The 13604-nt window shown below is 41.3% G+C and overlaps 1 protein-coding gene across 17 annotated transcripts in view; it reads left to right on the top strand.

The window, feature by feature from the left end:
• The window catches only part of LRGUK (leucine rich repeats and guanylate kinase domain containing), a 133579-nt gene that overhangs the window by 66715 nt on the left and 53260 nt on the right, over positions 1 to 13604 (top strand). For all 17 annotated transcript variants that reach the window (XM_074367033.1, XM_010947517.3, XM_074367034.1 and 14 more), the window contains 2 exons: positions 4376 to 4495; positions 11120 to 11216. In XM_074367033.1, the coding sequence (XP_074223134.1) occupies positions 4376 to 4495; positions 11120 to 11216 (217 nt within the window). The remainder of the gene's footprint in view (positions 1 to 4375; positions 4496 to 11119; positions 11217 to 13604) is intronic.

The raw sequence follows: 13604 nt of genomic DNA, 5'->3' as shown, positions 1-13604 counted from the left end.
AAAAAAAGTGTGACAACAGACAGAACCACAGACCTTAGCCTCATTAATGGAGGCCTGTGATGATTTCTGTCCATGTTTTTCCGTAGCTGTGAGTGCATGCGAGGTACCCCTGCCAAAGAGCACCCATGACCACAGGTTATAGACTGGAGAGTCCCCAGAAGGAGGCCCTGCTCGCCTCGGGGAAACCGGGCACAGTCCTCACAGAGACTGCACTGAGCTGCAGTCAGCCCAGCAGGGAGGAGTCGCCCAGCTGGGCTGAACACAGGAATAGAGTCTCTCACCTCTAAGTTCGAAGGCAGATTCACCACGATTTCTCCATTTCTTTTTAAACAATCTGTTGAAGCAGATGGCCACTTATGCTATAAGTATAATACAGAAATTCCATCAATACCCAAAGGCATTTTTAAAATACTTGTAAAATCTCTTGGTTATAAATGGCTTCTCTTCTTCATGTGGTTTGCTCCTGTGCTTCACATGGTTGGTTTCCCACAGAAAGAAAATGTTTTGTTTTGCATCCAGGACATGATTTTTTTTACATGTAATTTAATAATATAGATGTTGACAGTTTTATGTATTTATGGTAGCCCTCTAGGTGAAATGATTTATCATTTATTTGCATACATCTGGAAAAGCACATTTGATTTCAATGAAGGGCATTTATGTCTTCATTGTATTTCTTTTCTAGTTTATGAGATTGCTAGTTGTTCCATGCTTTTAGGTACATTTATATAAAAATATGTATCAAAGATATTTACAGCGGTATCTGATGAACACATCTTTCTTGATCATTTCTGGCTGTCAGGCAGACAATAGCAAGTGGCCAAGCAGCCCCAGCTGCTCCGGGATGGAGCGGTGTACAATATGAAAAACTCTTGGAGGCGAGAGCAGGCTGGCCATGCCCTTCCCTGTCTGGGCCAGGACACAGCTCCCTGGCAGCCCCAGGAGTCAGGCTCCAGGAGAGGGACCCGACTCTTGATCTTGGGACTTTCTGGCTGTGATATTGGTGAATCACTGTCCCCTCTCCTGGTGGGATTGGGGCGAGGATCTAGTATTAAAATGACCTGGCAGAACCTTGACTCTGGCCTGAGAGTCAGCGGTAGCTTTCTTGCTCTCTCCTATGACAGCATTCTCCAGGGTCCTCTTGTACAAGCCCTGTCTGAACTCTGAAATCAGCCATTTCTCCAAGAAGCCCTGGTTTGTTTTAGTGAGAACTGGTATTTCCCAATCACAATCTGGGTGCTAGAGATAATCATGGCTCCTGGGTTGGCCATTGTTTCTAGGCTTTTTAGTGGACAGAGCTAGGAATGTACTTACTTCCTTCCTTCCTTCCTTCCTTCCTTCCTTCCTTCCTTCCTTCCTTCCTTCCTTCTTCCCATCCATTTTTTTTCTATCTACCCATCCATCCATCCATCCATCCCTTTGCCTATTTGCAGCTATCTATCTGTATCTATTCAATCTGTTATATCTAATCTGTATCTAGATCATTGTATCTATAGATAGATGATAAAATAAATACCTTCTGAATTCATATTGGTACTTACAGTTCAATTTCAAGACTACAGTTTAGCTTTTCCTTAACCTCCTGTCACATCTATATCTCCTTTTCTCTCTCACTGAAGACACAGGAAGATGGAATTTGAATATTCCACAATTACTCAAGTCTAAAACCCCATATTACACCCCCACAGTATCAGATTACCAATGCTAATACTATCACCACTACGACTACTGAAAACATTAAAAACATATTTTGCCTGTGCTCTTCCCACTAACTACCCACCTCAAGTTTTTATTGCAGAAAATATCTGTAACATAAAATTTGCCATTTTAACCGTTTTAAAGTGTGTGGTTCAGTGGCTTTAATTACATTCACAATGTTGTGCAACCATCACCATCATCTGTATCCCAAACTTTTTCATCACCCCAAACAGAAAGTCTGTAACTATTAAGACAGAACTCCCATTTCCTGCTACTCCCAGACCCTGGTAACTTCTAATGTACTTTCTGTCTCTATGAATTTGCCTACTGTATATATTTCACATAAGCGTCAATCACTCCATTTTAAAAATAGTGCACTCTATTTATATTGTCAGAACACATATCCATCACGTACTGTACTTTCTCCTTTTCTGTCATTTAATCCTAGTTCTATGGGTAACTGCATATTGATCGCTCGCCGCCAGCCCTCGCGCTGATGTCTCTTGAGTCATTTAGTTGCGTGAAGCCTGTTCTCCAGTAGATTCCTCAGGAAGGGCTGTGGAATCAGCGCCTCTTGAACTCTCGCGTGTTGATAATATTCCCTGCCCTTTACACTTGAAAGGCATTCTTGCTATAAAGTCCATGGTTCACATTTTTTTCCTTGAGTATATTAAAAATGTTTCTCTTGTTTACTTCCAGTGTAAACATGGCTGCCAAAAATCTGATGGCAATTTCGTCTTCTTTCCCTTATAAATCATGTGTTCTATTGTTCTAGCTGAACAGTTTTTTTCCCTTTTTTTTAAAAGTCTGATGATTTTACTAGACTCTGTCTTGGTATTACTGTTACAACATTTGTAGCCCAGTTGTTCCCTGGACTAATATTCTCGGATACATTATATAGTTTTTTTTTGTTTGTTTGTTTGTTTTTTAAATTTCAGGAAAATTTTCTTGAATGACACTTTAATATTTGCTCTGTTGCTTTGCTTTGTTTTTCTTCTTCTGGAAAAAGATCTCTGGCCTATCCTCCATATCTGTCACTTTCAAAACTTTTTCTCTTTAATCACTTAAAATATTTATTTTGAGGTAATTTTAGATTCACATACAGTTGTAAGAAATAATGCAGAGAAATTCTGTGTATCTTTCACAGTTTCCCCCAATGGTATTATCTTACTTAGCTCTAGTAGAATGTCAAAACCAGGAAACTGACATTGGTACAATCCACCAACCTTATCAGATTTGACCAGTTTTGCATGTACTCACGTGTACACTTAGTTCTATGCAGTTTATCACATGTGCAGATTGATGTGAGCACCACTCCAGTCAAGATACAGGAGTTTTGTCACAAAGAACTCTTTCCTTCCCTTTTATAGCTACAGCCAGCTCCTTCATTCTCATCTTATTAACCCCTGACAACCAATAATCTGTTCCCCATCTCTGTAATGTTGTCATTTCAAGAAGGCTGTATAAATGGAATCATATTGTATATATATATAGCCTTTGGGGATTGACTGGTTTTTTCACTTAGCCTCATTCCCTGGAGATTCATCCAAGCTGTGGAATGTATCAGTGGGTCACTCCTTTGGATTGCTGAATTGTATTCCTTGGTACGAATGAACCCAATTAGTTTAACCAGTCATGTCTCGAAGGACATCTGGGCTGATTCCAGTTTTTGGCTGCTACGAATACGTCTATAAGGAACATTCACATGCAGGCTTTTGGACATGTCCCAGTTTCAGCCTGCCTGCTTTCCACAGGATACCCACTGTTCTGGGGTTTCTGGGGTTCCCTTGTTCTCGGACTCTGCCCACTGCTCCCTTGTTCTTCCTCCTGCACAGATTCCAGTGCCATAACAGTCTGGTGGGTTTGCGGCTTTTCATCTGGTTTTGTTATACATATTTTCCATGCGTTTTGGTTCTCAAGTTTTCCTCTGAGTATTCAGCAAGATTGAAAAATGATGCTGCACTGCCCCCACTCTTCCGAGAATCTAAACCTCAGACGTGTATTTTCAAAATAATATTTTCTTCTAAATTTCTATAAGTTGTGTCATGAGTGGAACCCAAACACTTCAGCACGTGGCAAGAGATTTTATTAATAATTCATCCTTCAGTCTTTTAGACCCAGAAGCCATGCGTAGATTCACATGGCAGTTCTTATTTAGTAGCCATTACTTTGAGCAAGTTTATTAACCTCTCTGTACTTCAGTTTCTTCCTGTGTTAAATGCGGATCGTGACAGAAACATCTTCATTAGCTTCCTGTGATAATTAAATGAGGAAATGCACACAAGACTCCTAGAGTAGTGCCTGGAACATAGTAATTGCTCAGGTAAATTTTAGTGATTACTGTTTTCTTTGTGTATCTGTGTTCTGATTCAACAGGTATGGATGTTAAAGTTTCCCTCTGAGAGGGTAGTCTTACTTCATTTATTTTGAATTTCTTGGCATTATTTTATCAACCAAGAATTAATACCTCTTACTGTATTTTTCCTCTTAAAATTGTTGTTAAAGTAAATTTGGGGGCATAGTATAACCAACTTGCATCTGGAAAGTAGGACCATCCTTCTATACAGTGTCTACATAGAGCAGGTGCTGGATTGCTGAACTTACAGTGGTTGTGACCTGGACACTTGCCACCCTGGATGCAGTTAACATGCGTGTCTGTCTCTGCCCCGTGCTGCAGCACCCTTCCGAGTTTGGATGCCCCGTATCCCATTCTGGTGTTGGCTGGTCCTCAAGCGTGTGGTAAACGAGAGCTCGCTCACCGCCTCTGCAGGCAGTTTAGCACTTACTTCAGATACGGGTAAGTTTCTTTGTTGGCTGATAAGGCTGTCACATGTCTAATATTGCAAATGTTGGTTATTAATTTTAAGCAAGTTTTTAAAAATGTACATAGAAGGCTTATGAGCATCTTTACTAGGTGTTACACTGTGATACACACTGTAATTTTTTTTTTACTTTAATTCTCCAAATGTTTTACTTAATTCAACAACCGAAATCACTCTCCACGTGTTGGAAGGTACACGTGGCTTTAATTAAGCACAGTGGTGTTGAAACGCGGTCTCATCCTGTGTGTGGTGTGACAACACGAATCACAGTGTTGTGACGGGTGGTGGGTGGGTTTGTGCACCAGTGACAGCCTCTCCTGGTCTCTGCTGGAGCTCATGCTGCCAGACATCAGCTGCTTCATTTGCACACGGGTCCTCCTCTTTGGAGGCATATTTCCTGAAGAAGGAAGAGGAAGAGGAAGGAAAAGGGGCAGCTAAAGTGTTTCTTTTCCTTTTCCTCAGGTTAGCCTTCAATATACTTTTGGTTTTCCAGAGCAAATATTTTGCTGCGTGATTCCCTAATGACCCAGTTAAAATAGAAGGTTATATCCAAAAAACTACAACCATCCAAGAAAATCTTCAGCTGGATTTACAGACTTTTTAAAAGTTTTCTGGGAGTCAGATTTAGAATTATTGCTGTGGTCTTTAAAACTGGTTTCCTCTTATTTTTCATCTATGGCAAAAACATTACTTTTAGATTAGTGATGTTTGCCAGTGAGCCGAGAATGTGTCTGCCAAGATATATAGGACAGAAAGAAAGAGAAATGCAGATTATTTTCTAATGCTATTACAGAAAAGTTCCTTCCCTTAAGCTACACATGTTCAAACAATGTAAACACTATTTTAAACAGGTCCATTTATTTAGAAATCTAACATTACATCCCTCATTTGAACAGTTCTAGGATACAAATACATAGAACAATTTATCCATTAGTATATTCTAAACACCTTGAAGCAACAACAATAAGTTAAAACTTGATATTAGAATAAAAAAGTACAGAGTGTCATCATGCTTATATGGTGGTACGGAACCTGTTTTGATAAATAAGTAAACACGATGAATGGATGATCCAATTAGAGCAAAAAGGTGTGTCCCGACTACAGTGCTAATACGTAAATCTGGTTGGAACCTTTCAGCAAACCGCAGTGAGTTACGGGGGCCAAGGCTTTCCCCAGTTAAAATTCCTTTCACATTTCTGACACCAATTAGGTTGCAGATGGCTGGTAGCCCGTCCTTGATGTTTACTTGTGATGGGCACCGCTGAGGCACTCTGGGTCAGATGTGTTTCTGGAGGTGTTTATTAACTCATCAAAAAGATTCTGATCTGGGGGGTGAAGGGAGGTAATAATAGCTCAGTGATAGGGCACATGCTTAGCATGCACAAGGTCCTGGGCTTAATCCCCAGTACCTGCACACACACGAAAAAGGTTTCTGGTCCAGTCTGCCTCTACATTCTCTCCTGGATAGGCACCCCCAGTGTTCATTCTTATTAAATCCTCCTTTCGCCTATTAGAATATTTATCCATCATGCTTGTGATGATGTATTTAACGCTTGTTTGCCCTGCTCGACTGTAAGCTGACCACCAACGTCAGCTTTGCTTACCACTGAGTTCTCAATGTTCAGCAGATAGCCAGGCACTTAATAAATGCATGAGAAATATTTGGTAAATGAATGACTAAGTGATTGAGTGAATTGGTGGAGGAATGAATGAATGCTATTGTATGCAGTGTTTAGCAGGGAATTACTGTAATAAGAAGCATAGGTGGTTTCCCCAACTTCCACCGATGGGGATATGGAGGGATGGAGGGATTTGTCCATCCATTCTTTTGATAAACATTTATCGGTTTCTTCCCATGTGCTTGACCCTGAAGATACAGTGGGAACAAGACTGGTGAGGTCTTTGCCTTAATGAACTTTGTAATCTGGTGGGGAACTCAGACCTTAAATAGTTAGTGTCATGTGCAATTTGTGTGGAGGCACAAGGTGGCAAAACAAAATCCCCAAATTAGCTTCCTGCTCCTTTACTGTTACCGCTGCCACTGCTGTTTCTCGTGGTGAGTGGAAAGACACTCACAAGTGCCTCCCGCTCACTCACCCACCTCCCTCACAGGCTCAGACGCAGCATCCAACCAGGCGCTGGCATCCTCCGGGAGGCAGAGGTCAGGCTTGTTCAGTGGCAAATCATTCTAAGAATTCCATCAAGGCATGGATCAAAGAGCATATCATTGAATTAAAAAGGTATTAGTGAACTCATCATTTCATGCATTGAGAAAGTCAGGTAGTACTACTAATTTAATGCAGCAACTTTCTGATTGAAACAAATGATAAAACAGAAGCACATCCTCAGGGGCAAGTCATTGTTCTTGTTTAGGTTTTCTTTTCTTTTATTCTTTATCCAGCATACATTTTATTGATTTTTATTAAGTGAAAAGAAAAAAAGGCCACATGTACAGTCTTATTGTGAAACATATAAGCATTTACAAAGGCACTTTCTCTGCCATTTGTCTGAATCTTTTCTTTCCCTCCTATTTATTTCATTTTCTCCTGGCACTTTTCTCTTCCTTTTTAAATTGCATTGACCCAGAACCAAGACATTCAATGAAATTTTCACATGCTAAGTTGCATATCCAGAGGTATCCATATTAAAACCATAGCTCAGTGGTATAACAAATTATTGGTGTGGCCGAGAGATTGTGCCCTTGTCCAAGGTTCTGATTTTATTATTTGTTCTTGATTTTAAAAATAGGCTGGATGTTCTTTCTTTACCTGTGTTAGCTGTAGGTGGCATGGAGATGGGCATTTACTACCTTCCGAGTCTCTCCATTTATTTCCAATCTTAATATTACCATGCAGGCCTGTGGCTTCCTGGAAGCGTGCTGGATAATGAGAGAAACATACAACAATAGCAGCGTGCATGTTCATCTTCCAGACGTGAGGCCTTGAAAGTGATCTGAAAAGTCATAGAAGCATAACTTTGTGCTTCTTCCTTAGATCTCTGTTTTATAGCAATCTCTATTTTTATGACCTTTTCCATGACGTTGACTACTAGATTTTCCTTTTAGGACTGGACTACAGTGAAGTAAAAGACCACAGCTATTTAGCTAAATGAGATGGTCTGAGCTATGGCTGCCCAAGTGCCATCTCTTCTCTTGTCCGTTTATGCAGATGTGGCGGACTGGTAGGATGGTGCATCCATTCCCTCAGTCAGTGTTTACTGAGCACCATCCATGTGCCCGGTTCCAGTGAGAAAACTAGAAATCAAGCAGACATGGCCCTTGTCCTCCTGGTAGCTTGCACCTAGTGTGAGATTTAGATGATGAGTAAATGCTGTCTAACTGGACAGTTTGTTGGGTACTGTGGTGCGGGAAGGAAAGAGCCTCTGTGACTGAAGTGAAAGATAGTGGGATGTGATTGGGGAGTGGAGATTGGATTCCATGCAGGCAGAATACCGAGCACATTTGGGTCACTGAAAGTACACTGTAGTGTGGCTGGGCTTGAGGTGTGGAGGAAGATGGCAGAAGATAAGACCAGAAAAGTAGACTGGGGTCTGAGCATCAAGAGTCTCTAAGCAGGGGCGTGTCATGATCACAGCTGCATTTTAGAAAGTACATCCTGTGGGCAGTTTGGGGGAGGGCTCAGGGAGGGAAGGCTGCAGACAAGATCACTGCTTAGGATATAGTGACGGATGTTGATGGCATGAATTAGAAAGTGGTATGTAGTTACTGGAAAGTGAATAGAGTACTGGCTTCCTGGAATCTGATGCTCAGACGCACTACGTGCTGGCATCTGCTGTGCTCATGATCTCTTAATTGTGTCCAGCAATTTACCGACATTTATTTGCACTGGGCATTGGGATTAATTTCATTTGCCTACCAAATGCCCTAGGAATACCTGGGCTGTTGTGGCTCCCCAGAGAAAGAGCTCCCTAACTAACAATATGGCATGCTATAATGTACTTGAATTTGGATGCACTCACAGCCAAGCGGCTGCCTAAATATTTGCAGTGACAAGAAGTTCGTTATTTCTTGAGGCAATCTGGTCCGGAATTGAGATTCTAAATCTGCATGCTTCTGAATCACATTGAAAAAATGTCTATGTCCTCATCCGCCTGCTAGCTTTCTTAGATATCTTTTCTTCTTCCTATTACGTTTTCCTGGGTATATTAACGTTTCATTATTTGGCCTGGCCTTTCCGGATTCCTTTCCCTCCTGATCATGTTCTCCTGTCTGTGGAGATGGTTTGTTAGGGTCCTCAATGACAGATGGCCAATGAATTGGCCTTTAGTGTGCTAACCCACTCACCCTTAGACTTAGCACCAGTGTTATATCCTGGGGCTAATTGCTAAGTCAACTCTTTTGTCTGTTAAGTGAAAGTAACAAGGGAGTATGGCTCCCATTACAAACCATGATTTGACTAATTTACAGTCATCTAACTAGTAAATTAATTAGTGATAATAAACTCATGGAAATGTAAATTACAAGTGAAATTATATTTAGATACGGGAGAGGAACAATATTCAAGGTGATGGCCCAGGCAAATTTCTTCCCTAAAGTCTGGTATCATGTTTTTTCTAAGTTTAGTCAAATATTGCTTTTCTATGAAGTATTTCCTTTTTAAGATGTTCGTATTTGGGTGGCATACTACACAGAGAACATTTCTATATGTGAGACTTGGATGACAGATTCAAAAAACCACAGGTCATCTTAGGTCTGTCTTAACAGAAAGTTCTGCAGTGGCTGCCGGTTTTGTCATCAGCATTTTCCGCGTCAGTGAAGCCATCTCTTTATTTACCTGCCTAGAAGCTTTGAGTTGCTTCTTTGCTTTGTTTTCTTCTTAGAAATTCTGGACAAAAATCCCTGCCACTCAATTCCTTTGTTGGAAAATGCAAATTCAGTGCAGTGTATAAAGGATATGCTAAGGGTGTGCAGTACAGGATGTCAAGTTACTGAGTTATCTGTCCTGTAGACAGAGGGTCTCAAGTCCCTGCCAAGGGGTGTGGAGAAATGCCAGTGTACCCAAACAGCACAACAAATGTCATGTGTTTTGACATTCTTCTCTTAAAATGTGCTCTCTTTCCTGAGTATACAATTTAAATGTAATGTTAAGACCTTCGAATTTATAGGATAGTTAGTTCTTGATTATAATGGAAGAGGAACAGTGGTATGAGCTATGAAAATCCATTTGTCTTTGACTTTGTAATGGAGGGGATTTTGAGGTTGCGACTTTACCCTCTTAGTGTGATGCTGAAAGGACTTGACTTTGGTGTCAACCTGTTGTTTCTTTCTTCCTTTTTTTTTTTTTTTTTTTTTTCATGCTATCTATGTAGCTCTGGCTTCAGAGAGTTGCAGGATCCTGTTGTTTCTTACTCACATTACTTATAACTGCTCTGCCTCAGTTTTATCCTCTATAAAATAAAAACAGTAACACCTACCTCATGGTTTTCTGTGAGGAGTAAATGAAGTAGCATATCATGTGTCTAACTGCTTGCATCTCTTATTTTAAAACCGTAGGATAATCTAAAGATCAGTTTGCATTCCCAGAACTTAACATTGGGAGGTCAGAATGGTATAAAATCAAGAGTCCTGGCCTAGCTGGGATGCCTGCACTTCTGGGTCTGGGACTGATCCTGGCCTGGTCTCAGACAAGTCACATTTGTAGTCATCTTAAAATGGAGTTCATCACATCCATTTCATGTTTCATTAATTCATTCATGCTGCAAATATTTAATAAATGCCAGACATTGGGGATGCAGTGGCAGATGAGATGAGCAAGATGAAGTCCTCCCCTCATGATTCGCACGTCCTGCTGGGGAAGATAGGAAAAAAACAGATAGAAGAAGGTAGTTTTGGTGATGGAGAGTACTTGGGGTGTGGCAGGATGGAGTGGGGATGCTGTTTCAGAGGGCGAGCAGAAAGGCCTCTCTGGCTGGGCTGAGAATTCCATTCGGCACTGGCGTCCTGGATTCCCATGGGAGGTTCATGCACAGTATTGATATTGTGCCGGGACAGCGGAATGAGCTCATCCCTGCCCTCAGGCTGCGGAGGAGATGGGATCCTGAACAGGGGCTGGGAGGCAGATGGCGGTAGGCACTGAGGCTCTGGAAAGATGAAGAGGAGGTGTGAAATTCAGCGACAGGGAGTCAGGAAAGGCCTTTTAGGGAAGTGATGCTTAAACTGAGTCCTGAAAGACAAGTGAGTCAGCCAGGCGGAGGAATGGGGAGGGAAGCACACAGAAAGTGCCCATATATCAGAGACAGCATGAAAACAGTGGGGTGAAAAGCCTGTGGATAATAAATATTGTTATATCTTAAAGTATTATGATGTGGTATCAGAGGAGGTGGTTCAGGAGGTGATAAAGAACAGAGTGAAAGTTTGGTGTCTATAATCCGGAATTTGTCTAATCCCCGTAGAATATAGCAAGTGAATGCAGCTGAGCACTGTAAAACCTCAGGGTTTTCACAGTTATGTTACTTATGATTTATGATTTGCGGATCAATTTTAATTTTTTTTTAAAACATAGTCTAGACCAAAACTTTTTCCATTTTGAATTTCAAGTTAATGGAACTGGATGAGGAGGTTACCTGCTTTATGTTTTCAGGCCCTTTCACACCACAAGACCACCTTACTTTGGAGAAGGAGATCGAGTTGACTATCATTTCATCTCTCAAGAAGTTTTTGATGAAATGTTCAACATGGTAAGAAAGTTCTCAATTTTTATCGCACAAGAAAGACGTGTTCTCTGGTAGAAATATTAGGAAATAGTAATAAGAAAGAGAACAATTATATTTGTTTTTTCATGAGAGATGTGTTCTTACTGAGTTACTTTTTCCTTAAGCATTTAATACATCATTGTTCACATGCTGCTTGATTTTATGATCTTGGAGAAAATATTGTAAATTTCCAGTGAAACTAAATAAACAGACATATTAAGAAGCTGGGAGGAAGAACACTACGAAAAGTTCTTTAGATCTGTATTGATCAGGTGCTTCTCTTCTTGATTGGATTTTACTCACGACAGACAGTTCTCACAGACCTGCTGGGATGCACCAAGCTTGTGAACTGAGCACTTCAGGGGGTTGGATTGTTCTGTCCAGAGACCACTCCCTCTGTTTGCCATCACTGGTGCTTTCTGACTGTTGCAACCCTAAGCTCCATTTCACCCTGGTATACCCCGTTTAGTTGGTCTGCCCTGGACACGTCCACAGCCTTAACCTCCCACCATGACATACCTGTGTGTGAAGTCCTGAGTCCTGGAGGGCAGGCAGTTCACTAATGCAGGTGGAAGCCCTTGCCATTAGACCAGAGAGGATTCCTCATTTCTTTGAGGTCTGTGTCTTTACTAGGTGAGGCTAACTACCCTGCCCTAGTCCATTTCATACTAGCTATGGGCAATCTTACTCAATTTGAAGATTTTTTTCCCTGAAACCTGATAAATCTAGTTATTGGTAATAATTCATGACATCCTTGTCTCTGAGTTCATTTCCTGTAAAAAAATTCATTCTTTCTTGGTCTTTACATGCAAAGGGAATTCTCACAACCCTAGTGTATTTTATCTGCCAAAAGTATATGCTAATGTCAATACATATCCACCCATGACTTCAGTTAAACAGCGAGAGTATCTCATATTCATCGCTACTGATGAATCTGTAAGCCTTTTATTTTCTCTTCACCGTGGGCCTTTATTGTGCTTATATTATCATCTTTTCTGTCACCAAATGAATCCTACACCACTCTTGTTTTTTCCTGAAGCCTACTGAAAGACTGGATTAAGGATGAGTTTATATTTCTGCTTTTGAAAGATTACCATCCAACCAGTGATGCTTTTATAGCTACATTCCCCTCTCCCCTCTCTTCTCTCTCCTTCTATCCTTTCTCTGCCCCTTCCCCCCCAAATGGAGCTGGCTTACACCTCAGTGCACGAGCTTAGATCTTCTGGGGCACTTAAAGCAGAGGCTCTGTAGTTGCCACGAGTTTAATTTGGAACGGCCAGCGTTACACGGGCTGCGCGTTCTCTCTGGCATTCACAGAGAAACCCAAGCGAGAAAGTCCTATAATCACCAGGATATTTTCGCTCTAATCTTGTCAAGAGAACCTCTTGGAAATTCTTTATGATTTTCTCTCGTAGGGCTGTGTTTTAGAAGTTCAGTCTAAAGTATCAGGAGTACTCTGGGACTTCATATTTCTAAAAGCCGTAATAGAAATTTGAGGAGTTATCTTGACATTAGTAAGAAGCACCCTCCTAGGACTCTGGGCTGAAAGACAACTAGTTCCCAAAGTTGATGTTAATTTCTCTCGTTAGAGTCTGAGACATTTTCCTCTTGGTTAATTCATCTGTCCTCAGTGCCTCACATGCTCCTCTGATGTTTCACTCCTTATCGTATCTGTGGTCAAGTAAGTCTGGTTCCGTTCCTAGTCTAAGAAGGAAATCACTGTACTTCTGTACCAAATCTAGTCTTCTACTTTCACTCCCTCCACAAAAGTTCTTGTGTGTTTGAGAAGTACTCATTTTTACTGCTTCTGCTAACATATATTACTTCACTGTAAGTTCTTTATCTTCAACTTGGATTTTGCTTCAGATCTTCTTTTCTTGAAAGTAAGCTTGAGGCTGTTTCATGAACAGAGACAAACCTAGAGATGAGAAACTCAAGACACATGGTCAGCCTCACCAGTCACGCCCACACACTCAGCCTTCTGTACACAGAACCCCCCTCCACGGAACGCTCACCCGGACAGCCTGTCCCCCTCCCAAATCACAGTCCCCACCTTGACAGACAGCCCTGCCCACCTGCTGTGGACAGTCACACCTACCCTCTGTGAGAGGAAGACCTAACTCCCACACCCTTCCATATACATTCCACCCCCACCCCCAACACAGATCATCCCCGACCCCATGTGCCCGTAGACACAGGAGCCCCTTTTAAGGACATAAACACAGTCACTTACCTACAGAGTCTCTTCTTCTCTTGTGGAAATAAGACCACAAATCTGGAGGTTTCTGAAAAATGATTATTGCTATTTATTAAGAAATCCATAGGGAACAATGCAAGGACTATCCAGGAGCTGGGGGACCACTTCAACTCAAT

The sequence above is a fragment of the Camelus bactrianus genome, chromosome 7, assembly GCF_048773025.1.
Source record: "Camelus bactrianus isolate YW-2024 breed Bactrian camel chromosome 7, ASM4877302v1, whole genome shotgun sequence".
In the NCBI taxonomy this organism is placed as follows: Eukaryota; Metazoa; Chordata; class Mammalia; order Artiodactyla; family Camelidae; genus Camelus; species Camelus bactrianus.
Note: the sequence above shows the minus strand (reverse complement) of the source record. Positions and strands in the feature narration are given on the sequence as shown.